Source organism: Leucopleurus acutus, assembly GCF_964270905.1.
Source record: "Leucopleurus acutus genome assembly, chromosome: 8".
NCBI lineage: Eukaryota > Metazoa > Chordata > Mammalia > Artiodactyla > Delphinidae > Leucopleurus > Leucopleurus acutus.
The window spans coordinates 87,402,477-87,429,103 of record NC_139151.1 but is presented as its reverse complement, the minus strand read 5'-3'; the positions used below and the strand labels follow the sequence as shown (position 1 = coordinate 87,429,103).

Below are 26,627 nucleotides of genomic sequence, written 5' to 3'. Positions count from 1 at the left end.
AAAGGACACGACTTCTGCCTATGAGAAACAGAATCTATCCCCTTAAAACTGTTACTCACTCAAAGGCATAACATTCTGCTTATCTTTCAGCCAGCATTTCCATGTCTAAGAATGTATCCAAAAAAATAATTAAATATGTGGGCAAAGATTTCACTACAAAGCCAAAAATGTCTGACCTATTCCCCTGAAAATTTTTACTTAATCAAGGCCTTACATTTTTTCATATCTTTGAACGAGCATTTCCATGTGTAAAAATTTATCCAAAGGCCACAAATAAGAAGGGTGCAAAAATGTAGCTACCAAAAATTAATACTACTACTAATACAGCCAAAGTCATTACAAGGACCCACGAGGCTATCCATGTCTCATCCCCCACCCCCACCTCCACACCCCCCGACCTCAGCTTCTCCTCCTCTCACCCCTGCTCAGGCCACTCTGGTCACTCTGGCCTCCTCGTTATTCCCCAACCAGGCCGGGCACTGCTGTCACTAGGCCTCTGCACTAGTTGTTCCCTTGGCCTCAAATGCTTTTCCCTCAAGTCTCTGCAGGCTTAACTCCCTCTCTTCCTTCCAGTCCTCACTCAGAGTTTACCTTCCCACGGAGGCCTAACCAAATCACCCTACATAAAATTGCAACCTTACACCCCTGCTACCAGCACTCATGATCCTCCATACGCTGCTCTGTATTATTTTTCTTTCCCAGAGAAATTACTATTTTCTAACACAGATATTTTTCTTATTTGTTGTGTTTATTGTTTGTTGTCTATCTCCCCCTTACAGGATGCAAATTCCCTGAAGATAATGATCTTTGTCTGTTTTGTTCACGTATGTGAACAGCACTTCGCACATACTAGGTGTTCAACGAGCATTAACTGTATGAATGAGGATGTGCAATATAACATCATTTATAGAAGCAAAAAATTTGAAATAACTTGTGTTCAACAAAAAGGATGGCTAAATAAATAATGGCCTATCCATACGATTACATACAATGCAGTCATGAAAAATACTGTTAAATAACCAAATTTATTGACATGGAAAGATGTTTATAACATAATGTTATATGAAAAAGCAAGTTACAAAAAGAGTATATAGTATGATCACACTGTTACAAAATAATTATAATAAATTTGCTGAATATATAAATGAAAGAAACTATTAGGTTGAGCCCTTACTATAATTCAGGTACTATTAATATAAACAAACATCTATGTGTATGTGTGTTTTATAGATAATTATTTAATTCTAAGAATCAGCCTATGAGGTAGAGCCTATTACATCCATTTTATAGATAATAAAACTGAAGCTCAGAGATATTAAATAACTTTCCTAAGACCACCTAATTTGGAAATAGCAGAGCTTAGGTTCAAATCCTGGTTGTCAGCAAGTCTATATTCTTAACTAATAATTGTATACATATATACAAATTAATCAACAGAAAAATTCAGGAAGGATATATAATACACTCATGGTTTATCTCTAAGACACGGGATTATGGCTTTATTAATTAGATATAGGTTTGCCTACATGAAACAGATACCCAAAGTAACAATCAGTTAAACAAGATGGAAGTCTATTTCTCACTCATGCAATAGTACAGGTGTAGATAATTCAGGGCTAACATGGTTGCTCTGCTCCACAAAGTCATCCTAGAACCCAGGCTCCTCCTATCTTTCTGCTCTGCCGTTCCTAAGACACGACCCTTCTCCACATAATCCAGCATGAAGCACCAACACACCCTTGCTCTAAGCAAGAGTATGAAGAAAGAGAAAGAAGCCTGGACGTCTATTTCCCTCTGTTACTAGTGAAGGCGTGGTTTAAGCTACTATATCAAGGAGGTATCAAAATAGAGCAGCTGAAATAAGTATTTTATTTCTCATGTAACAGTTTAGGGCAGGTAGACAGGCTCTGTTCCATGAGATGACCCAGGAATCCAGGCTGGTGGGGTGCTCTGCCATCCTCAGCACATGGCTTCTACCTTTGGGTCTAAAGAGTTGCTCTAATGACTGCCTAGTTCCTGCCAGGGGAAATGGAATTAAAAGAGTCCAGGGCACATTTCTCAAGGATTTGACCCAGAAGTTACACATATCAGTTCCCCTCACTTCTTACTGGCACATACTTAGTCAAATGACTATACCCAACTGCAAGGGAGAATGAGAAATGTAATCTTCATTCTGAATGACCACAGAGTAGTTAAAAATTTTACTGCTGCAGAAAGAGTATGTTTTTTGTTTTGCTGTATATCTGTATATGCATGTGTTTTGGTGCCTCTCTGTATTTTCTAATTTTCCTACCATGAACAAAAAAATAAACATTCATTTGTAGAGGTGAAAAGCATTTTCTTCAAACCCTCAATCCAGGGAGAACACATACATGCATCTCCTTCCTCCTTAAGAAGTCTTTCCTAGAAATACCAAAGAAAAATATACATATACATATATGATATTTTACACTTACATTTTTTAATATTTTGGATTCATGTTTCCTTTAATATTTAACTTTGAGGTCCCTCTTTTAAATCATAGTTACCCCAATCATAAAATTTTACACTTGAGTACATTTTTTAAAATTACAAAGTACCCTCATGTATGAAATACAGAGCAGAAAAGTTACCAAAAGCACAAAATTATTGGAGGGGCATCTCCTAGAAGTATGTGCAACAAGATGCCTTCATAGCCCAGGTGGTCTCCCAAGTCTCTTGCCTGTGTACTCGCTAATGGCAAAATACTCAGATACTCTTCTGGCAACAGTAGAGGTAGACAGATTTCCCTGTGATTGGGTAACTTTGGCCTGCAGACACATGCACTATAATCCTTCAGACTTGGGACAGAATATATGCTGAACCAAAGCCCACCCTAAAATTCTGTAAGCTATTATATCCTAGCCTCTGTATCAGAGATTAGCAAGATCAAAGTAAAACCATTCCTGTAGTGCTTTGCTTTGGTAACACAGATACTAAAATTGGAACAATACAGAGAAGTTTAGCATGGCCCCTGCACAAACATGTCACACAAATGGGTGAAACGTTCCATATTTTTTGAAACTAGAGATTATAATACTAAGCGAAGTAAGTCAGAAAGAAAAAGACAAATACCATATGATATCACTTACACGTGCAATCTAAAATATGGCACAAATGAACCTATCTACGAAACAGAAACAGACTCACAGACATAGAGAACAGACTTGTGGTTGCCAAGGGGGAGTGGGGTGGGAGAGGGATGGACTGGGAGTTTGGAGTTAGTAGATGCAAACTACTATATATAGAATGGATAAACAACAAGGTCCTACTGTATAGCACAGGGAACTATACTCAATATCCTGGGATAAACCATAATGGAAAAGAATATAAAAAGAACGTATATATGTGTATGACTGAGTCACTCTGCTGTATAGCAGAAATTAACACAACATTGTAAATCAACTATATTTCAATTAAAAAATCATTCCTGTATCATGTCATGCTTTTTCACTGTCAAAGTATCTTTTTTAAATAATATAAAATGATGACATTAAACTAAAGTTATATTTAAAGTAAAATAATTGTTCTTACACTTTGGGTGAAGAGTGTGGACAATTTCATGAAAGCTATGGAACTTATTCCTAGAGAAATGTTATATATACAAAAGCACAGAATTTTTTTTTTTTTTTTTTTTCCGTAAGCGGGCCTCTCACTGTCGTGGCCTCTCCCGTTGCGGAGCACAGGCTCCGGACGCGCAGGCTCAGCAGCCATGGCTCACGGGCCCAGCCGCTCCGCGGCACATGGGATCTTCCCGGACCGGGGCACGAACCCGTGTCGCCTGCATCAGCAGGCGGACTCTCAACCACTGCGCCACCAGGGAAGCCCAAAAGCACAGAATTTTGATGAATTCATCCATCTTCCCTCGCCCCTCCTTAATCTCATTTAGGGTGTTTCTCAAAGCTGGTCTGAAAGTCAAGCTTCCTGGGCTGCACACTAGAACTAGTAACTCAGAATTGGGGGATTGATCCCCAGGAAGCTGCATTTTAATAAGCATCTCCCAGGTGATCTTTACATACACTTAAGGTAAGAGTCCCAAGTAAAGATTCTGTGGAGCAGAATCTAAAAATTTAGAATTAAAAAGAAGTTTCTGATACCTCATCTTTGTCAAAGCACATAAATACCTTTGCCTGAAGGTTATGTGTAGACATATTATTTAGTCCATCCACCAGAGGCCAGTGTAGGATTATTCCCTGCATTGTATAGTGTTACACTATACAATACACACTATACATAGATACTACACAATACATACTACACATAATTGGTTTTAACTACTTCAGTGAAGAGGTGTGGAAAACTATACTGAAATACATAAAATTTTATAAAAATATAAAATACTGTAGACAGTATTTTACATTTTTTATATTGTATAATCAAGATTTCTTTAATATTTAACCTTGATGTTCCTCTTTTAAATAATAAATAGTCCCCATTGTCATAACACTTGAGTAAATCTTTAAAACTTATCAAGTATCTTCATGTATATTTCATCTGATTCTCTCCATAACCATGAGACACCAAGCAGACAGAATTATCCCTGATTTATAGATTCAGAGAGAGTAAGTGGCAGGACAGCAGTCTCAAAGAGTTAATAAATGCCTGGACCAGGTCTTCTGAATCCTATATTAGAAAAGCATCCTTTCCATTACACTGGTCCTGCCCACAACAAAATAAGAAATATAAGGGCAGTATACTCAATTCTTCATAAAACTAAATTCCTCCAACCTAAGAAATTTCCCTTCACCTTGAGATCATGCCCTTCTGCCTGCCTACACAAAGATGCATCTACTCAAGACAACCTCTTTTATTCATATAGGTTGGAGAAAGCTGGAGTAATTTTCTTCTGTCTCCTTTATAAATAAATGCTTCCTAGAAGTTTTCAAACTTTATGAGGTAGAATAACCTCTTCTATATAAATCTGTAATAATATAGGACTCGTACATTGGCATATGAGAGCAATGCAAGAACAGACTTAAATTATACATGTCTTTCACACTCCCTCGTTTTTTTCAGAGTGCTCCAAGACATCCCTTGAATATAAAAAAAACCTGAAGTAAAAAAAAAGAAAAAGTCTTTAAATCCGCTGTTCTAAGTATTCTTATTGCTCTTTTCTTAACTCGTATTAAGTGTTTATTCAATCTAAAACTGAGACTCGAAAACCAAAGGCAATATTCTAGATACTGTTTTATGCACTGCCTGAGCAATCAACCTGTAACTGTACGTAGTCTACAGACATATAGATTGCTATTGTGCCTTCACACATCTAGAGCATTTGGAACACCCAGCACACAGAAATAAATAAGAACAACATACTTCTGTCTCATTCATCTTGTGCTCCCAGATTCTAGCTCAATGCCTGAATTATAGCAGGAATGCAGTCAATACAGAAATGACCTCAACATTAGCAAGAACTGGATTGACACTACAATTAGGGACTAAGCCCAATACCCCGAAATTAGATGACTGGCTATAAGTCACACAAAGCCTAATTTGGAGAAGGTGGAAAAAAAAGAGAAAATGGTACTTGATTCACAATCCCTTTTTTCTAATCAGGGATTCACACGCTACAAAAACTAACACAAAGGCAGGGTAAGTCCGGAAAGAACATGAAAATGGTACAATGGTTCCTCACTGTGCTAAGGGAGCAATGGGCTGCAAAAAGAGTAAGCTAACTAATGTTCACTTCAATCTATCCCACCTGGAATGAATCCAAATAGGAAGGAAAACAAGACACAAAAAAATCTCATACTAGACCGATTGTGGTTGGATTTTCATATAAGGAAGATATGAGTTCGGTTAAAATAAAGTTTCCTGTTTGTATCCCTTTGTGTTTAGCTGACCGTTTCAAAGAAAATATTATTGTTCTATGGCTGAAAGAACATTTTGCTAAAACCATCCAGATGTGAATATGTACCCATTCACTGAATCAAAGGACACAATCTTATGACCACCTCAGTTTCAAGTCCAGTAATTTACTCTTTTCCATCAAGTATAACAACATATTGACAACAATAAGCAAAAATTAAAGAAAAATGCATACGAAACAAATGTGCATGCACTTAATATTGTTTAAATTGGCTACTTAAAGGTTGTTAGTAACCATCTTAAAAGTTTCTTTGGCTACCAGTAATTCTTTGCTTGTGTTTTGGAAAAGTTCAAAATTCCATTTGCCTAAGAAAGTTCACCTAATTTATATGTACATATAAAATATACTATATAATATATATGTATATGTGTGTGTATTGAAAAGTTATAAAGAGAGAAATAAAATGATTCATTTATTTGGACATAAGTCAAATTTAAAACTTCACATAACATCTATGTGTGTTTTACTGAGAAAACACACTAGAAAAGATATTTATTGCAAGAAAATATGTGTTAAAAGCACTGCCGAAAATAAATGTAATGATTGTAATTCAAAATGTTGTAAATACTTAAATACATTTTCTTTCCTTATCCAATTACACCTAAACTACAGCAGAGAAGACAAATGACTATCTATGGACCAAATATTCATGTGTAAAATTAATATGAATTGTAACAACTGCGGCTGAAGATTTATGGTAATATCTCTAAAACAAAATGGCTTGATCAGCTCAAAATCCATCATAATTTGAGAGGGGGAAATTTCCTTCTACAACTGAACCAGCAGTTTTCTGTGTTTCATAATTTGTCAATTTGTTCCCGAAGAGAAGTAATTTAGTGATGACAAAAGAAATAGAGAAACAAATGAAAATTGCTTAATGACAGTTTGGGGGACAGTTTGGTCCCCCAAAGAGAAAGAAAAGGTTAAACAGCTGATGATGCTTCTTCCAAAGGACTCTGCTATAAAGTAGTTCACTTCATCCAATACTTTTTTCTCCTTCAGTGTTCTATGTGATATTTGATGTTATTCTGTGATAAATAAGTCACATACAGAGAGCTACTAAATGTATGATCAATATAAAACCATGAGCTTTTTTTCTTCTCCTTTTAGTCTTTTCAACAATACCCCCCCAAAAAAATCAATCAATCAATCAATAACTGCTTCCTTATTCTCTCCCCTGGGATACCAGGTTAATTAGGTGGGTTTTTTTTTAATTGCCTAGTTGCTTTTATTACCAAGTCCTCATATGATGCCTTCTACAAATTTCTCTTGAATTTAACATCCCAGTGGTCTATATCTTAAGTTAAAGCAAGTTTACTGCTACTTGCTGTACTTGCTATTTTCAATAATGCACTTTACTGTTAAACTCACATTTGCAAAAGTGCTTCCCAAGTTGCCTTTTTTTCTTAATGTGGCTAACGTAAAAAAGGAAACAGAAAGACACTGCAAATGGCCTGTGAACTAAAAACACCGCTCAATATTCAGTAGGGAATTAAATGGCTGATAACAACAGCACAGAAAATGTGGCTTAAGTGCCACCTGGAAGCATAAAGCTGGTCAGTTCATTTCCAGCTTCCGCTGGCAGGCAATCTGCCAGTCGCAAGGGTGTCAAAACAATGCTAAGCCCGCTGGTCTCTATCTAATACTAGACAGAAAACAACTGCAAAAGGCTGCACAGCGAGGATTATTTTTTGTTGTTGTGTTTTCTTTATGAGAGAAAGCTGTTTTTATGCTCTACTGAAATTCCTTTTCTGCTCTGAAATTGGTAAGAGGGCCAGCTGCTTTCTCTATTTTTCTCTGCGGTATTTTTCTACAGCAGATTTTAAATTCATTCTTCAGATGAGGAAAAGACTCTTTGTCCCTCTTTGGAAGTTTAAAGATGCATTTCTAATGTTCAAATTCAAAATAGCTTTGGGGACCAAAATGGTATGTCAACTTCGGAAACATGCTGTTTTATGTGCTGTCACCAGTTTCATTTTTAATTACATTTTTCAGAAGTTGTCAAGTGTGAGTGGTGATATTCCTTTGGCTGAACTGACAACTCAAAATGTATCAGTCCAGAAGTATAAACCAAGTCCCAGCCCAAGATCCTGAGCTCTTGACAGAACATACACTCAGTAAGGGAAAAAATAAAAGGCTCCTGAAATGAGAACTTTGAACAAGTCACTTGGCCTCAGTGGGCCTCAGGATCTCCAGGTAAAACACTTGTGACTCATCTTGGTTTCTTTTCCCTAATCCTCCGTCAGTCACCTGTTACCAGGTACTGTCACTCTCACTTGCATCGGCCCTATCTCCTTTCCATTTCCTCCTCCATGGCCCTAGTGGAGTCTGTTGCAACCATATATGCATTTCTGCTCAGCCTCCTAGCTAAGCTAGTCTCCCTGACTCTAGTTGCTTCTCTCCTTTTTTGCCTCTATTTTTCAAAATCACTTGCAGTGCGTGTGTGTGTGTGTGTGTGTGTGTGTGTGTGTGTGTTGAAATTCTACTATGGTTCCCAGTTAGCTAGTATATCAAATCCAAACTCGGGGCATCATGACATCGGGGCATCCTTTGGTGGGCTCTTCTTACTGTGCCTAGCCATTAAATGTGTATGTTCTTTAGGGTTTGGTCTGAGGCCCTCCTATCTGTGTTTCTGACATCCTTCATTCTCTTATTTTCTTTTTGTTTCATTTATTCAACAAATATTTATTAAGCATTGATTTATTCTACATTACCAAACACTGCTTTAGACACTAGAATAATAATGGTGAACAAAACCCCCGAGCAATCAGCCATCATGGAGCTTACACTCTGGAGAAGTACAGAGTGTAAGTGTTTTGGGGTAGCACATCCATTCCTATGGCTCACATTATCCACATGCCAGTGAATCCCAGACCTTGAGAACTGCCCAATGCTGTATGGAAGGCAGAAAAGCAAAATGGTTCTGGGTACGGGCTCTGGAGCCACGATGATTAGGCCCATAATGCAATGTCATCACTAACTAGTTACATGACCTTAGGCAATTCTGTTAGGGCTGCCATAACAAAATAACACAGACTAGGTGGCTGAAACAACACAAATGTATTTTCCCACACTTCTGGACGCTAGAAGTCTGAGATCAAGGTGTAGGCAGGTCTGGTTTCTCCTGAGGCCCCTCACCTTAGCTTGCAAATGGCTGCCTTCTCACTGTGTCCTCCTGTGGTGTTTTCTCTGTGGACAGGCATCCCTGGTGTCTCTTCTTATGAGGACACCAGTCATACTGAATTAGGACCCCACCTTTATGACCCCATTTAATCTTAATTACCTCTTAAAAGGCTCTGTCTCCAAATACAGTTGCCTTACTGGTTAGGGCTGCAACAGATAAATTTTGAAGGGACACAATTTAGTCCATAACAGCAATTTACTTAACCTTAAGCCTTGGTTTCCTCATCTGTAAGTTAAGAATAATAAAAATAAAAATGTAAAAAAGAAATTCACTAGGTAATTACAAAGATTGAGATGACCCAGGTAAAGTGCTAAGCATAATACCTAGTACTTAACAAATGTCAGCTGCGTATCAATAAGAGAAGGTCAAACTCTCTCATGAGTATTAAGATTATTAAAACCTAAGAAAAACTGAAACCTATTCAGAGGTTTTGAAACTAAGAGTTTGGGACAATCAAAGACTAGACCACCCAGATTATAAAGCCACAGGCATAGCCGTTTGTCCAGAACATTCAGACAGACAATGTTCTACCTAAGGGTGAATTTAATTCAAATATTAACAAGTGTGAAGGGAGAAAGGGAGATTGAGATGACAGGATTTTTTCTTTTCAAATATATGTTGAAAGAATAAAATGCTAAAAGCACAAAGTATTGAAAGTGAAATGAGAACGGCATAAAGAAAACAAGAAACAAAATTACACATCAAAATCAGAAACAAGATCTTTGATCTCGACATAAGAAAATAGGTTAAAGTAGATAAATATGGCAGTTGAGTAAAAAGCTATTATTATGGGGTAATATAGAAACAGGTAAATCTGGATTCTAGGGAATCTGGATCCTAGGTATTTTAAGAATGAAATACGAAGTCCTATTTAAGAGTTAATCATAAAATCACAGTAGATTCATTTCAATTTCCAAAGCATTTTAAGCTGAAGTTGGTAAAATTGGCAACCTTAATGGAAATTAATCATTTTACCTGAAGCACAAAATCGTAACAATAATGGTGTGTGTGTATGTGTACGTGTGTGTATGTGTGTGTGTGAGACTATGAGTGCTTGAGAACACAAACTATATCTTAATTGTTTTTGAATCCTTAGCATCTAAAACAAGAAACTCAGATCATAACAAGACACAGAGGATTACTGAATGAATAAATGAATGAATGCATTAACAGAAAATCAAGTATAATTATTTATATCTGTGTTTTTGTAACCTAAAAAAAGATGGAAACATAACAGATAAGGAGGAAGAAGCATTTTTTCCTTTAGACAAATAGTCCAGTATAAATTAATTATATTCACAAAGAAACTGAAATACCAAAGATTGAAAGTCAGCCTCTTATCATTATCCACAATAATGTCAAAAATATAATGTCTTCACTGATAATGAACAAAACCAAAACCTGCATGCTGATTTTCTAATACAAATCTTAAACTAAGTCTTACTTTCTTGAACTGATGACACTAAATGAGAATTCAATTATAAATGTCTGCTTAAAACTAATAAGTAATATGTCTCTTTAAACATTTTGACAAAACACTGGAGTCATCATCAACTATGCACTGTGATTATTAAAACCAGAGCTGCTTTTTAAAAAAACTGCAAGGGCTTCCCTGGTGGCGCAGTGGTTGAGAGTCCGCCTGCCGATGCAGGGGACACGGGTTCGTGCCCCGGTCAGGGAAGATCCCATATGCCGCGGAGCGGCTGGGCCCGTGAGCCATGGCCGCTGAGCCTGCGCGTCTGGAGCCTGTGCTTCGCAATGGGAGAGGCCACAACAGTGAGAGGCCTGCGTACTGGAAAAAAGAAAAAAAGAAACAAAAAACTGCAAAACATGGTCAACATAAATGTACTACAGTTACAGTTATGGTACAATATTAACAGTTTCCAACTGTTTTCCAAGCATCTGAAGCAGTAATGTGAATTTCTTCAATAAGGCTATAGTTTAATTTTTTCCAGGGAAATATTTTTAATAGGATTACTGACCCCTTTAACACTCTTGGAAAGAAAATGAATCCCATAAACATTCTGGCATATAACTATTATATAAATAAATAGAACAATTAGTGGAAATGGTAATGTACTTGAGATACTAAACTTACTAAAGAAATGTACATAAGTATATGTGGTGATAGCCAGTTTAACACAGAAAAGATTCCACTTCATATGAGCAAAACAACCAAATACACTAAGACAAATGAAGGAAAGAAGGGCTAGAAAGAAGGAGAAAACTTTGAAGAAACAGCTTTCATGTCTTCCATCAAACAGAACTAACAGACAGAACACACTGACTGATCAATTCTGCTGGCTATCATTCAACTCTTAGGCTTGACCCTAAGTACTATTTGGCTTTTCAGAAGGTATTTAAATGTTTCTGGGGGAAAAAAGGACACTTACTGATTTAAGACATATTTTTCCACTCACAAATCTTTGTTGTAGGAGGAATTTTTTCAGGTCATTAGTTTATAATGTGAACTGGCGCCTAGGGACATTTTGAAAGGGAAAAAACTAGTGTGCTTGGAGATGCAGTTTATATGACTTGTGTCATCATTTATTTCAGCTCAGTTTGGGGCCTAAAACTGAACTCAAAATGAAGTCACCACATCTGCAACAGTTTCTCTCGGCATGGAATGAGCATACAGAAAATTGAAAAAAGAATTAGACCCCTTATCCCAAAAACAAAAACAGCATAACCTCCTTAGAATATCCAAGTCCTTGCAAGGAGTTCTTAGTTTTTCAGAGTACAAAAATAAAGTCCGCCTTACAAATAAATTTCTGAAATAATCTGGATTATCAAAATGCCACTGGCACACCGAAATGCATTAATTCTGCCAGTTATACCCTTGCTTCCACACCCTACCCCAGCCATTCATACTGCCATGTTTGGCTCTGGAAAACATGGAACTAAATCATTAGGCTCAGAGAAAGCAAGCATCTTCCTAAATCCATGTGCATAGACCAAAAGATGATTTGGCCATTATCAAGATTAATTTGATCCACATATCATGTCAAAATAGATCATTCACAGCCCAAGTTAACAAGAATTTCCTAAATTTTCTGTTTCCCTTAAGTGTAAACAAAATAGATAATGATATTCCCACTATCTGGCACAATAAAAGAATCAGGTTGGAATCACTTTTCCTTTTCTTCATTATTAACTACCCTTCTTTTACATTTCTTAAGGACACATGAACTATAACTTCAAATCATGAAGTCAGGTATCCTGAGACTGTCATGACCAGATGCACACTGGACTCCGCTTAAGAGCTGAGTCAACAGTCTGCCGAATGTGGATCCCATGATCCCATGATCCCAAGGTTGAGAGCAAGAACTCAATGCCTACAGGAGCCACTTAAGTGAGGGAAGCAGGCAGGGTACACACAGGTTTTTCGAGTGTGTGAGAGCCAGAGAGTGTGTCAAACGAGGGAGGTCACATGGCAAGGGCTCCTGAACTCCAGCTGATATTGCCATCAGGGAAATAAGAGGTAACCGACCTTCTCACTTAATCAGAAAAAAAAAAGCAAATCAAGATCTTTATGTAAAATTTCCAACTTATAACTGTTGGCTCAATAAAACAACAATACTGCATGAGGCAACCAAACACATCACAAGAAACACACAGCACGGGTTTGGCCTTTAGGGTTTTAGTTATCACTCCGGTCTAAAAGGTTGTTTCCATTCTACAGAAAACATGGCATCATCATCATCACAACAACAACAACAACAATAATACTAATACCTAGCCTTCATTAAGCATGTATGTGCTAGCCATTATGCTAACAGTTTTACATGGATTATCTCAAATAACCTTCATCAACCTTTAAGGTACTATTATTATCCCCTCTTTACTCAGTGACCTCCCCCCAAGGCAGAAAGTGGCTATGGCAGAATCCAAAAGTGTGCAGTGTAACTCCACACCCTACACTATGCTAGATTTCTTCAATGTTTTCAATATGCTTTTAAAAACCTCCACTTTTTTGCGCTTGTGTTTCTTCAAAAATAAAACGAAGGGATTACTACTAAATGATTTCTCAAGTCCTCTTTAGTTCTCAAATTCAATGGCTCTGACTCCATAATACAACTCTTGATTGGATAAAAATGTTAGTATTTACATGCATCAGTTGCAAACGCCCTGATGAGAATCACCTGATCAAAGAGATAGAATGAATGAATGCTCATTCAATAGTCTTTCTGAAAAAGACAGCAAAGACATAAAACTATAATAAAATTCATTGTCTCAACTGCTATAGAAAGTTTACTTCTCCATTTCACCTTTTGAAAGATGAGTGAAAGTGCTCAGAAATTCTTCATATGTTTGCTCGTGACAATTCACAAACTTATCCAAGACTTCTTCAATGTGCCGATCTTCATCCATCACCTCCAATTCTGGTACCTGGCAGGCATTCCTATTCATGAAGCCACTTTCTCTGTAAGACAAAGAAAAACATGAGCTACAGAGAGTTGTGCGGTACCAGCCTCCCCTAAAAATACTCCAGATGTGTAGGTAGAAGAATTCCAAGGTCCTAAAAGGACAAGTCAAGATAGTTAGTAGAGCAATAAACCCTAGTTCAAGAGACCAGAGTTTTATTCCTATCTCAATGGCTAAACTGTTAACTATCACAATTTTATTTTTGCTTCAGTTCCTCATTTCCATCTTCTTAATTCACAGGAATATCACCACAGTTACACAATCAGAAACCCAAAATCTTTCAAGGTAAGGTGAACTTCAAAGAATATGTCAAACAACCACCCTTCCAATGACAACAATAGTGGCTAACATTTATTAGTTCCTTTTGAGCACGTATTAGGTAACAGGTGCTGTTCCGAGCACTTCATAACAATTCTAGCTCAGATCACAGAGCCAGTAGGCAGAAGTGTCAGTTCTAGAAGTGTGATCCTAGAACCCATGCCCTTAAGTACTTCACTATGCTTCTCTAACCATTGCATGACACACACATACCCCTCCATACTATTGTACTATTGCTGCCGAACAGCTGACTTGTCTGTGCTCTAACACATCCAGACACTGGGAACTCTGAATGTTCCAAAGAAGCCTTTGGACAGCTCTATTAAAGCCTTCTTCTAAGACTGAGCCTAAATCTGTCTCCCTGTACCCTACCCCAGCTGGTCCCGAGTCCCTGGATGGGACTGAATAATTTCAATCCTTTTTATCCGTGATATCCTTTCAAATATTTGAACAAGCCTATACTGTCCTTTCTCAATCTTCTCATTTCATTCACTTCATTTCTTTTTCAAATCCCAGTTCAGAATTCAGTTTCTCTTTGAAAGCTTTAGCTTCCCATCTCCCATCATCACAGGAAGAGCAAATCATAATTTCTGTGCTGCCTCTTTATAAGCGGTGTCTACTGTTCCACTTATCACATTGTATTGTAAATAGTTGTATACATTTCTGTGTCCTCTGTTAGATTTAGAGCCCGTGAAAGGCAGGGTCCATGTCTTTTCATAGCTCAGGAGGTGGCATAGAGCTGGCAGTCCATCAGTCTTAAGCTAAAATTATGCATTTGAGCAGGTACTATAGTCAGATATTGCTAGAAGCTGGCAAAAGACTCAACTAAACCTGCCCAATCACTATATCTGTACCTTGTATGACATGGCTTTGGGTCCTTTCACCCTTTTGATCAATCTACCTGGAAAAGATTTCACAGTGCCTGCATCCCTTTAAAATATGCCATCCAGAAATGAAGACAAGACTCCAGGTATGGTCTGGAGACACTGAGATTTGACTAACTCTCACGTTCCAAATGTTACACTCCTGCTTTATACCTGAAGATCACGTTCACATGCTAGTGCCCCTTCACATGGTCAGCTCATTCATTGACTGCTTCACTAACTAAATGCTTGTCAGCTAAGACACAACGCCTCAATCCCTGCGGAGTTTGAACTTTGTTTTTGGTTGTGATATTTCATCTTGTTAAATTCCATTCATTCTGTGTGAAATATGATTCTTACACAGCTTTGAGAAAAAATGACTATCTACACAAAGCAGAAGAATAATGACAGCCTAAGCACCCAGTGTAATTCATGGGGGATAATAAAAAGGAGGGGTTCTCTGATACTGTATAGACACCATGTTCTTCTATTTTTCCAAAACAAGGGTGAAAATCTGGTGTCTGTTATTAACTTTATTTGGTATTTACCAAAAAGCTCAGAAAAAAAAATAATAAAACAAAAATGTATTCATAAGATGATACCCAAAGCCACCTAGTGGCAAGACCTGACCTGAATTAATATGAAAGTGTTTATGACTTTTATTTATTCTGTTTAAATAGTATAACTATTCATATGCTTCCCTAAAAAAATACTAATGGGCTTGCTTTTGGGGTGCTTTCCTGATCTCACTGGAGATTTTCTGTAATACGTGGCATTTGCCCTGATTACCTTTCTAAACTCCAAAAACTTCTGAATTCTGAAAGACATCTGACCCCAAGGGTTTTAAACTGGAATTGCGAAGCTACAAGAACCTCCCAAGATTGCTATGAGGATTAGATGAATATACATGGGGCCTCAAGAAATGTTATGATGATGATGATGATGATAATGGATCACTCTTAGTACTCTGTCCTTTGTCTATATGAAGACATGTTTTGACTGTGACCCCTTTGACTTTGAAGGTACTAATATTACCCAAAGATCAATCAAGAGAATTCGTGATGCATTACAACCCTAGATAAAACATGGTATTGTAGAAGTCCAAGTGAAAATTAAAAGTGTAGCTATATGCCAACCCAAAGTGAAAGAAACTGTTTCAAGCTATTTCTACCTGAAAATTAGATATAGGAAAAAGCACCAGTTACAGTGTATGCAAATTTACCTGTAATACTGCCAGGCTTCAGCAACCCATAGTTTAATATACTATGTGCTTTTAGTTGCTAAATAATAAATAATGATAAATTCAAAGGTGGCTATTATTTTACTATCAGTAGGACGTGTACTTAATTACAAACACTTCTGCTCTTCCAGAAGTGCATCCCAGCAAGATTCCAACACTGTACCATATCAATCTCTTTCTCAAGGCTTCTCAGGTAATCTACTTCTACAGGCAAAATATCAAACAGAAGCAGCCAGATTGTGTTTTATATTGCTGTAAATGCCTTCTCGTGGATGCTTTAAGGGTGATAATAGAAATTCCTTCAAACTTCCTTTGCAATTCTCAAATTGGTGTATTTTGAGTATTTAGCCTTAACACATCTCAGCTTTACTAAAAGGCAAACAATCAACAGGCTGTACACAGCACAAATTCAAAATTTTTCAATGCCTTTAATTTTATTCATGTGGTTACCAGAATTCAGGAGAGGTTATGTTTTTACTGACTTTTTAAAGACTTTTGGAAAATCCAGTTTTACAAGCTGTCATTGTTTAGAGAGTTTAAAAGATACCCACCTTCAAATTTAGAACTTTCCTTATCTATAAAAATACAAATAACCTCATGTTAAAAGTCCCCAGAGACTGACAGAGCAGATAATCATTTACCAGACAGTCAAGTGGTTTATGCAAATCCTAGTGGTTTTCTAGAAGGAAGCAATGCTTTTTCAGTTACCGTTCACATTAGTTTGTGTTTTTACCATAAAGTACTTTTCTAAAACAGAAAAAGGAAGAGAGAGAGACACATGCTTGGACAACAGGATTCTTTGTTTTGGTTTGGTGTTTTGTTTTAAGGCTTAAAGCTCCACATAAAAGACCCAGAGCATATTGTGATGATAACTAAAACTAAATGTATAACAACGCCCACTGGTAAATCAGAAGTAACACTTTCACAGTCACAGCACCCAGAAGAACCACTGGGAGGATGTATTGCTCTGCTTTGACTACTGAATTTCACAGGGAGACCACAAGCTTCCTTAGGAACATGGCTCTCTTCTTACTGAGTCACTGGGAGCTAGCAAGAAAGTCACATAACCTTCCTGGAGTCCCCTTTCTTACTAACAAATAACGAAACTAACGACCACTCAAGCCGGTTAGTGTCACCTGCTCTCTGAAAGGACATGTAACTAGATGAGGCTGGTAGTTTGAACCCAAGTTTGACTGCTCACTGCTGGAAAGACCAATACTTGAGAGACAAGTGTTGGTGAAAACGGAAAAGTTGCTTTATTCAGGAGCTGATGCCATGGCTATAATTCCCCACTGTCAACCCTTCACTCCACTGCTATGGAATAGCAGGGACGTCTGTCTTTTGTAACTTTTTCTAGGAGAGAGCAAAAGCAATGGTTGCAACATTGTATTATGTACTCAGAGCCTCCGTGATGGTTTAGGAGTTTCAGTTTTTAATTGATCCTGGCGTGTCATCAAGTTCAGGTCCACTTGGGGCCAGCTGGTTGAACCCACAGGACATTATCTCCCACAGTCTGGGGTCATAAATCAAGGCATTGGTTTAAGATAACAATCATGAAAAAAATTAAGTTGGGCTTGTACTTCCTTTGTTTGTAAATTCCCTCACTTCCCTAGTTAGTAGCTGTTTGAATCTGCTCTTTGGAACTCAGGGAAGATCTAGGAGACTAGAGCCTTTTTACGAACAAGAGGCAGGCAGAGGACACGGGGTGGGGAGGGGGGTGTCTGTCCCAGGAAGGTCCCTGTAAAGGGTACCTGCTCCTTTACAGACATTATTATAAAATTCGGTATGTGGAATTATCACCATCGCTGTAGCATATCCTTGATGCTTATCTTCACATCCCTGCTTCATGAGACTTAGCTAAACAAAACACAACTGTCAGAGCCGAGCGTGATAAGCCTTAAGAAACAAGTCACCCTGAGCTAGTGTCCCCTCTCAAAGTACATAACCTGCTTTCTAACAGCACAGAAAGGTGTAAGTCTGCAAAAAGGTTTGTTTGTGTTTTTTTAAATTGTGAGGTTTACCACTGATGCTTGAAAGTAATAAATAATAACACATTTTTAAAGAGTTGTGCAGGGGCTATCAAAGCCCACATTCTCAAATTCTCATAGTTCTTCTTCATAAGAAGCTCCTGCTGTGTGAAACGTAAAATGGGATATTTTAAAAAGAATTCATCTAGCCTGAGGAATGAAACCATCAACCTTGAGACTTCAAAGGCTAGGTCTCCTTTTATACTTTGGAAAATGGACAAATCTCAAAAGACCAAATTATACTGTACGGGTATAGATTTATTGACATGATAGAAGAGACTCGGTGTGAACTGATGGCTTCTGCCTTGACTGAACAACAACTATTTTGCATCCTATAATACTTTTTATGTCGTTTAGATCATATTAAGGAGTACGAAATCCAAGGACAGAAATTGCCAAAGATTCTCAGAGTTGAGAGAAATCTAAAGGTCATCTAGTCCAATCACAGAGAACAAATAAAGGAATCTGGTAAAGAAACTGTAAGTGAGGTTTTTGTCAACTAATGACTCTACTGATGAGCAGTATTATGTGGTTCTCGTATCATAAACAGTAATGAGATGTGATTGATTATGACTTTTAAGGCATACATGAAGTCATTAGGAACTTAAACAAAAAGCAGCAATCTCACCCTGGTTGGATGTATCCATGCGTCTGACTACAAGCACATTCTGTACCCCAATAACATACAAAACATCTTGAGACAAAGCACACACACACACAGACACATATGCATATATACCATTGTTTTAGACATCTACCAGTAGGAACAAGAAAACAAAGGAAAAGAGGAAGGCATAAATACAAAACACCTTACAAAACAGAAAAGGATCTAAACTCCTTTACAGTTTATCAGGATGAGATAAAGACATACATTCTAGCATCTAAGAATACACAGCATTCCAATTTATAAGCTTCTCCCAACAAGCCTTTTTTAATACGTTAAAAAGCATGGAATTCTCCATTATCACCGAAAAAGTTGACAGTATAAGCCTCTGGACTTCCATATAAACTCCCCTAGGTACAAGCCTCTGCAGTGAATATTATGGAAAGCATTTGTGGGAGGCAGGAGAGGCTTAGGGCTGAACGTTGATTACAAAGCTTTAGAAGACAGAAGTTGTGTACTGTCATCTGTGCAGAGGTCTCAGAAGTACGCATGTCTTTGTTTTACTCTTTCCTTGACAAAAGATCTCACCTTAAGGAAAAGAGAAAGAAAAGACACCCAGTAAAAGTTTACCAAGAAATGTTGGAACTCAGGCATGTTGATTGTTTTCCTCTTGCAGAAAGCTCTGGAGGATGGGAATAATACTGATCTATAAAATTACATATTTAAGCAGAAACTTTCCTCTTGAAAAATTTGCTTCCCCCCTTTCCTGATCATCCATCCAAGTTACTGCAATGGGGTTTCTTGAGGCTATCATTCATTAAGCCCTGTTGTTCATCAGCAGACTGTATAAAATCAATTTTATTTCCCCAAAATATACTCTTGCTCCAAGCTGTTTAAGCCAACCCAGAAACGTCTGTCTTGACTCACTGAGGCAGGTCAACTATTAGACTGTTTTCAACTACACAGTTATTAATTCCATTAAACAAAAATGCAAACAGTTAAGCATTCAGAACTGCCTCTCCCTGCTCACTCCCTATTGTTTTTTTAAAAAGCAAATTACCTGTGGACATGGAAGCTGAAGGATATACCCATAAGACAAATTTCAGAAAATCCATTGTTTTTGAAAGCAGAAAGATACCTTTTCACTAACATTTTTTGTTTCTTAATTTGCTTTTTTGAAAAATTTAAGAGTCGTGTAATCACAAGTCAATACCCTACCTTCACCCCCTAACAAAACTCCTACAAGCATATTAAGTGACCTCTAGACTAATACATTTTATCAAGAAAAATGTACAATACACATATTTCAATCTTATTCAAAACTGATCTCCTAGCCTCAGAAATGTGATCAACTACCTCAGTGAGTTACAGACAGTAACAGTGAGTTTTTCAGTGCACATTTTTTCAAGGCCCCTGATGAAGCTGTGAATCCATAAGGCAGTAGAGTTTCTAAGTTAACTTTAGAGCTCTTTAATCACGCAATAAGATTTCAATCATAAAAGATTTATTAGCTCAATTGTAATCCCACCTTCCCATGGGACGCAATGTCCCATTACTGCTCATTTTATCTGTACTGCATAACTACTGTGGCACAAAGCCATCTACTCTCAATTAAAATCATCCCTTTTTCTCCAGCTCCGGAGCCTGTCGGCCACATGCACAGTGCACAGCACTTTCACAAGACCAGAAAGCCTGCTTTAAAGCAACACCTGCACAGTTAGTTAGGAGCAGGTGTAGACCAACCAAACTAAATCAACTCTGCTTTTAGGAATTCATTTCCAAGTGTTTTGAAATGCCAGATCTTGCAAATAAAGCTGACCTTTTCATCTGACGTTATCTTAAAAGAAATAAGATTTTAAAATATATTTCTCAGCTATTTTTGATTCTAAGTTCCTATGACCATGGAATAATAAATGGGCCTTAAGAAGTAATACAGTGCTTCCCTAGCTTCCAATTTCTCTCAGCATTTTATTTGCAATTTTGCCTTGATGTACACCACATAACATACACACACACCAACATAAAAACAATTTCCTTTTGCCATCATGGTTTCTATACTCAAAGGTAGAAATTAACATACACAAATTCGCTCCTTCTCTAAGAATAAAAATTTTAAGTGCATTTTCTTTCTAGTACAACATTGTAAAACACCTCTGAAATTTTGCTCCATTTTATTTTACAACTAAGTGTCCACCTTACATCATGGAACATTCTGGTCAGGTGGCTGTATTTAATTCATTACTTTAAATAAAAAATGACAAGTCACTTGTCACATTCTTCTCTTGACAACCCATCATACTAACTGTAGATTGCTTCCTTCTATACATTTCCTTTTCCTTCCTCTTTTCTCCTCTTGGCTAGTTTCAGTTGTGGCTTCTATCATGGGATTCATTCAAACATCTCCCTTTCCCACACTATTTACATTATTTCCTGAAAAATCAGCCACTTATTAAAGAAGTAAAAATTGTCTATGCCTTTTTTTTTTTTTTTTTTTTTGGTACGCAGGCCTCTCCCGTTGCAGAGTACAGGCTCTGGACGCGCAGGCTCAGCGGCCATGGCTCACGGGCCCCACCGCTCCGCGGCATATGGGATCTTCCCGGACCGGGGCACGAACCCGTGTCCCCTGCATCGGCAGGCGGACTCTCAACCGCTGCGCCACCAGGGAAGCCCTGTCTATGCCTATTTGAATGCTATGAAAAGCTGCCACTGACCTCATTTCAAACACTTGCTAACCATTGAGCAACAATGTCATTTAAGTTTTTTCTCCATTTATACGATGGGGATGGAAATGCTTGAGAGGTCACTGCACTTCTTAAGAAACACTGTCATGAGTTCACAAAACTGTGCTCCTCCCCTGCCCTCCTCCACCCACCATGTACACACACCCCTGCAGCTATGTTACCCTTTCAAGTTATTTAACTTTTCTAGCCTTAAGCAGTTTGAATGTAGGTATAAGGGGACTGGACTTGAAGCTGTCTTCCATCTCTGACGTTCTATTTTTCTCCAATTATGCTTCCTTTTCATTCAATTACTATGTCAGTATATCCCATTACTAAGTTTTTTATCTCCTCTGTGGAATAAAACTTATTCTACTCTGTAATGACACTGACTTGTATTCTTTAATTGTCCATAGTCTTTGGATTTAAGGCACGAGAAATCCATATATTTCGGTAGGAATTTGACTCTGCCCCTATAACTGTGATTTCTTGGTGAACTTTTAAGAAAGGGTGAGCATAGGAAGAATGTAAAACATGTTTATCCTCAATCAAAAAGTTGCTTCATCCTGCTATCATGCATGTTCCTTAAGGGCAAGAGCTGAGTCTGTGATTTTTTTTTCCTAATTCTCCGCATGACTCTATACATAGTGGATACTCAATAAATATTGTTCATGACTTCACATTTAGTTTCTATGCTGAGGACTCTGGTAGACGGGGGGCTCTGAAGGAGCTCACTGCGAGTCTAATGCTTTCTTAATGTGTGGCAAGGGCTCAGGGTTTAAAAATCCATTTCCAAATATGTTGCTAATTTCCAGTCTCTTTAGGAGACCACTAACCCATTTAGCAAAAAACTGCCTGTTTTCTGGTGTTAGTAGAATGCAAAGGCTAAAACACTTACCTAAACCTACCCCTGGTTTCTAGGTTGCATTTCTTACTTTATATTTACTGTGGAGCTGTCACTGATGCTGGAATTTCAAGCGCCATAATCATTATACACCATAAACAGGTTAGAGAAATAACCCGATACTCGTTTGCAGACAAAGAAAAAAAAGTCATCATGGAAGTAACAGAAGAGATGATGACACTTTTTTAAGGCATGGACCAACATTCCAAATGCCAAGAATCAGCCAAACAACTGAGCTACTTGTCAGTTTTTTAAAAGTCAACCCTGAAAATATATCCTAAAATTTGGCAAAAAATGAAAACCTTCACTTACACAAATATATTTATTGCACCATCATCATTACACAAGATCTACTGAGTACACTCTTTATAACAGACAGTTTATATCCATTAATCCTCCCAGTAAGGCAGGTATCGTCCCTGTTTTAGAGATAAGGAAATTGAAGGTCAAAAAGGCCATTCAGCTAGTAAGTGGCAGAACTAAGACCCAACTCCAAATCTGTCTACCTCTGATCCCTGCATTCTATCATCTAAGCCACATAGAACCTGATTAAATGACCAACAATACTGAATGGTCAGATATATTTACTTAATGGAATTTTAGGCAACTATTAAAAATTTTGGAAATAAAATATACATTTCATAGTATATATGAAATAATGTTACATTAAAAAGATAAAACAAAATTTAAATACATTCTTATCATAACTAAGTAAAAATATGTATACATTTGGATAAAAATTAGAATAGAGCACAAAGAAATGAAAAGTTTTATGGTCAGGAAGTGGGCTTAATAAATAGTATATATTTTTCTTGATGTAACTGTTTTTAATGAATTGTTTAAAATTAGGTCAGCTACAGTAATCAAGACAGTGTGGTATCGGTGAAAGAATATACAAATACATCAATGGAACAGAATAGAGAACCCAGAAATAGACCCACATAAGTATAGCTAACTGATCTTTGACCAAGGAGCAAAGGCAATACAATGGAGCAAAGACAGTCTTTTCAACAAAGGGTTCTGGAACAACTAGACATCCACATGCAAAAACAGGAATCTAGACACAGACTTTATACCCTTCACAAGAATTAACTCAGAGTGGATCAGACCTAAGTGTTAACAACAAAAATTATAAAACTCCTAGAAGATAACATAGAAGAAAACCTAGATGACCTTGGGTATGGCAATGACGTTTTAGATATAACAGTAAAGGCACGATCCATGAAGGAAATAATTGATAAGCTGAACTTCATAAAAATTAAAAACTTATACTCTCCAAAAGACACTAACAGGACTTCCCTGGTGGCACAGTGGTTAAGAATCCGCCTGCCAATTCGGGGGACATGGGTTCGATCCCTGGTCCGGGAAGATCCCACATGCCACAGAGCAACTAAGCCCGTGCACCACAACTCCTGAGCCTGTGCTCTAGAGCCCATGAGCCACAACTACTGAAGTCCGTGAGCTCTAGGGCCCGCGTGCTGCAACTACTGAGGCTGTGTGCTGCAACTACTGAAGGCTGCGCACCTAGAGCCCATGCTCCACAAGAGAAACCACCACAAAAAGAAGCCCGCTACAACAGAGTAGCCCCCGCTCACCGCAACTAGAGAAAGCCCGTGCACAGCAATGAAGACCCAACGCAGCCGAATAAATAAATAAATAAAACTATAAAAAAATAAAATAACAAAAGACACTGACAAGAGAATGAAAAGAAAAGCCACATGATAGCAGAGAATACTTGCAAAAGACACATCTGGTAAAGAACCGTTATCCAAAATATACATAGAACTCTTAAAATACAATAATAAGAAGACAAACAACTTGATTAATTAAATTAATGGACCAATTAAAAAATGGACCAAACGCCTTACTAGACACCTCACTAAAGAAGACATAGAGATGACAAATAAGCAAATGAAAAGATGCTCCGCATCATATGTCATTAGGAAAATGAAAATTAAAACAAGATAACTACTACACACCTATTAGAATGGCCAAAATCCAGAACACTGACAACACCAACTGCTGGCTAGGATGTACGGCAACATGCACTCTCATTCATCGGTGGTGGTTATGCAAAATCATACGGCCACTTTGGAAGACAGTTTGGAGGTTTCTAACACAACTAAACATACTCTTACCATATGAATTATCAGTAGTGCTCCTTGGTATTTACCCAAAGGAGCTGAAAACTTATGTCCACACAAAAACCTGCACATGGATGTTTACAGCAGCTTTATTCATAATTGCCAAAACCTGAAAGCAACCAAGATGTCCTTCAGTAGGAAAATACAATAAACTGTGGAATATCCAGACAATGGAATATTATTCAGAGCTAAAAAGAAATGAGCTATCGAGTCATAAAAAGACTAGGAGGAAACTTAAATGTATATTACTAAGTGAAAGAAGCCAATCTGAAAACTGTATGACGTTCTGGAGTATGCAAAACTATGGAAACAGTAAAAAGATCAGTGGTTACCATGGATTGAGGGGAGGGAGCAACAAATAGGTGGTGCACAGAAAATTTTTAGGGCAGTGAAATTATTCTGCATGATACTATAATAGTAGATACATGCCATTATACATTTGTCCAAAGCCATCGAATGTACAACACCAAGAGTGAATGTTAATGTAACTTCGGGTGATAATAGTGTGTCAATGTAGGTTCATCGATTGTAACAAATGTACCTCTGGTGGGAGATGTTGGTAATGAGGGAGGCTATGAGTGAGTGGGGGGCACGAGGTATATGGGAACCCTCTGTACCTTCCACACAATTTTACTGCGAACCTAAAACTGCTCTAAAAACTTAGGTCCATTAAAAAAAATTAAGTCAGCTTTTTCATCTGTTCTCAACCTTTTGGTTTATTCTTCCTTTGATTATGAAACTTTGGAGTGGGAATGGGGAGGCTACTATCATAGTTTTTAAGACCACTGTGGAATATTTTCCTTGGCTAAGCACTTCAAAGACCTTATCTCATCTAGTCTTTTTGCAACAATCTTTTGACATAAATATTTCTATCCCCATTTCAGAGGTGGGGGAAAAGAGGCTTAAGGATTAAGATGACTCCACCTGGAAAATGGCAAAGCTGGCAGAGAAAACCAGGTCAGCTTGACTCTAACGCCCATTTTCTTAATCATTCCACTATACAATATTACACAGCAGTTCCCTGACACAAAGTTGGTGGTAGGCCTCCCATAATCAGAACTCCTTCTGAGCCTTGCATTAAAGAAAATGAGACCACTGAGGAGCAATTCACGGTCAAAATAACTGACATTCGTATTAGTAGTCTCTGCTTTAGTAAAAATAATTTCCCATTCGAATCATACAGTATTTTTAAAATAATGTTAATTATTTAAACATTAAATATTAGTGTTTAAATAATAAACATTATTATTGTTTATTAATTATATAAACATTATTATATTATTAATGTTTATTAAGTGTTTAAATAATAAACACTTAATAAACATATTAAACATTCTAAAATGTTTTTAATATATCAGGATTTTACCAGTTTTTTGTGGTTTTTTTGGTCTTTACAGATAATAGATTATGTTTCCATTGTTCACCAGTAAGAAAACAGTTAAATCTTGAGGGTACACCCCGGCTGGATATCTCCCTTAACCATCTAAAGAAAAAAAAAAGGTCACAGTCAGTTACTCCCGTTAGATCAGTGTTCACTGGAACATCTGTAGGCACACATACATACTCTCTTTACTGTCATCCTTCTGCAGGCCACGGTCAGAGTGAGCAGTCAGTGAATCTTCCCCAAGCGCGGACATTTAATACCTGGTTTAGCGGCAAAGATTCAGAGAGGGGTGAGCTGCGCCCCTGGCCTTCAGGTAGGTCCAATAACTTCATTTCTAACAGAGCTAAAATATGGGAGCCTACGTTTGTCAACTTTAAGGGAAAGATGCCCCCCTTCAGCAGTACGTTAGTTCCAGGTGGACTGGGTGTCCAGATGGGGAAGGGATGATGTAGAATTTGGAGAGAGAGGGGCTTTCTGGTCTCAGGCTGCTGCAAGGATTTTATTCCTGTGGCATCAGTGTTGAAATTTTAATCTTAGTGCATAAATGCTTCTCTGGCATAAGTGTCAGAAGGAAGACCTAATCCTGGTTTTACTGCCAGCAAAAGAGTCAAACACTGTATGCCTCAAACCTGATTAACCGTGCAAGAGAGTGTTAATTCGTACACGAAAAGACTGCAGTTACACGAGGTTACCTGCTCTTTTGGAGCAATCAGGAAAACGGGCAACACTGATCAGCAAGATTTAATGCTTCCGAGTACAGTAGCTTCCTTTGGAAGGAAAAGAGTGTCAGTTCAGACACAGGAAACTACAAACCCAGACCTTACATCATTAGCCCTTTTTTGATTCTCAACTATGCCCTAGCTTCACAGTGAATAAATGAAAATCTCCCTGCTGAGGAATGTTAGCATGGGGTTGGGAGACTTGTATAAA

General features: G+C 37.7%; 1 protein-coding gene across 3 annotated transcripts in view; it reads right to left on the bottom strand.

The window, feature by feature from the left end:
* Positions 1-26,627, bottom strand: part of IFTAP (intraflagellar transport associated protein) — a 59,328-nt gene that overhangs the window by 29,149 nt on the left and 3,552 nt on the right. For 2 of the 3 annotated variants that reach the window (XM_082844322.1, XM_082844323.1), the window contains exon 2: positions 13,340-13,494. In XM_082844322.1, the coding sequence (XP_082700448.1) occupies positions 13,340-13,481 (142 nt within the window). In that variant the 5' untranslated portion in view covers positions 13,482-13,494. Of the gene's footprint in view, positions 1-13,339; positions 13,495-26,389; positions 26,444-26,627 lie in introns of those variants that run through there. The other variant, XM_082844324.1, reaches the window with a different exon arrangement.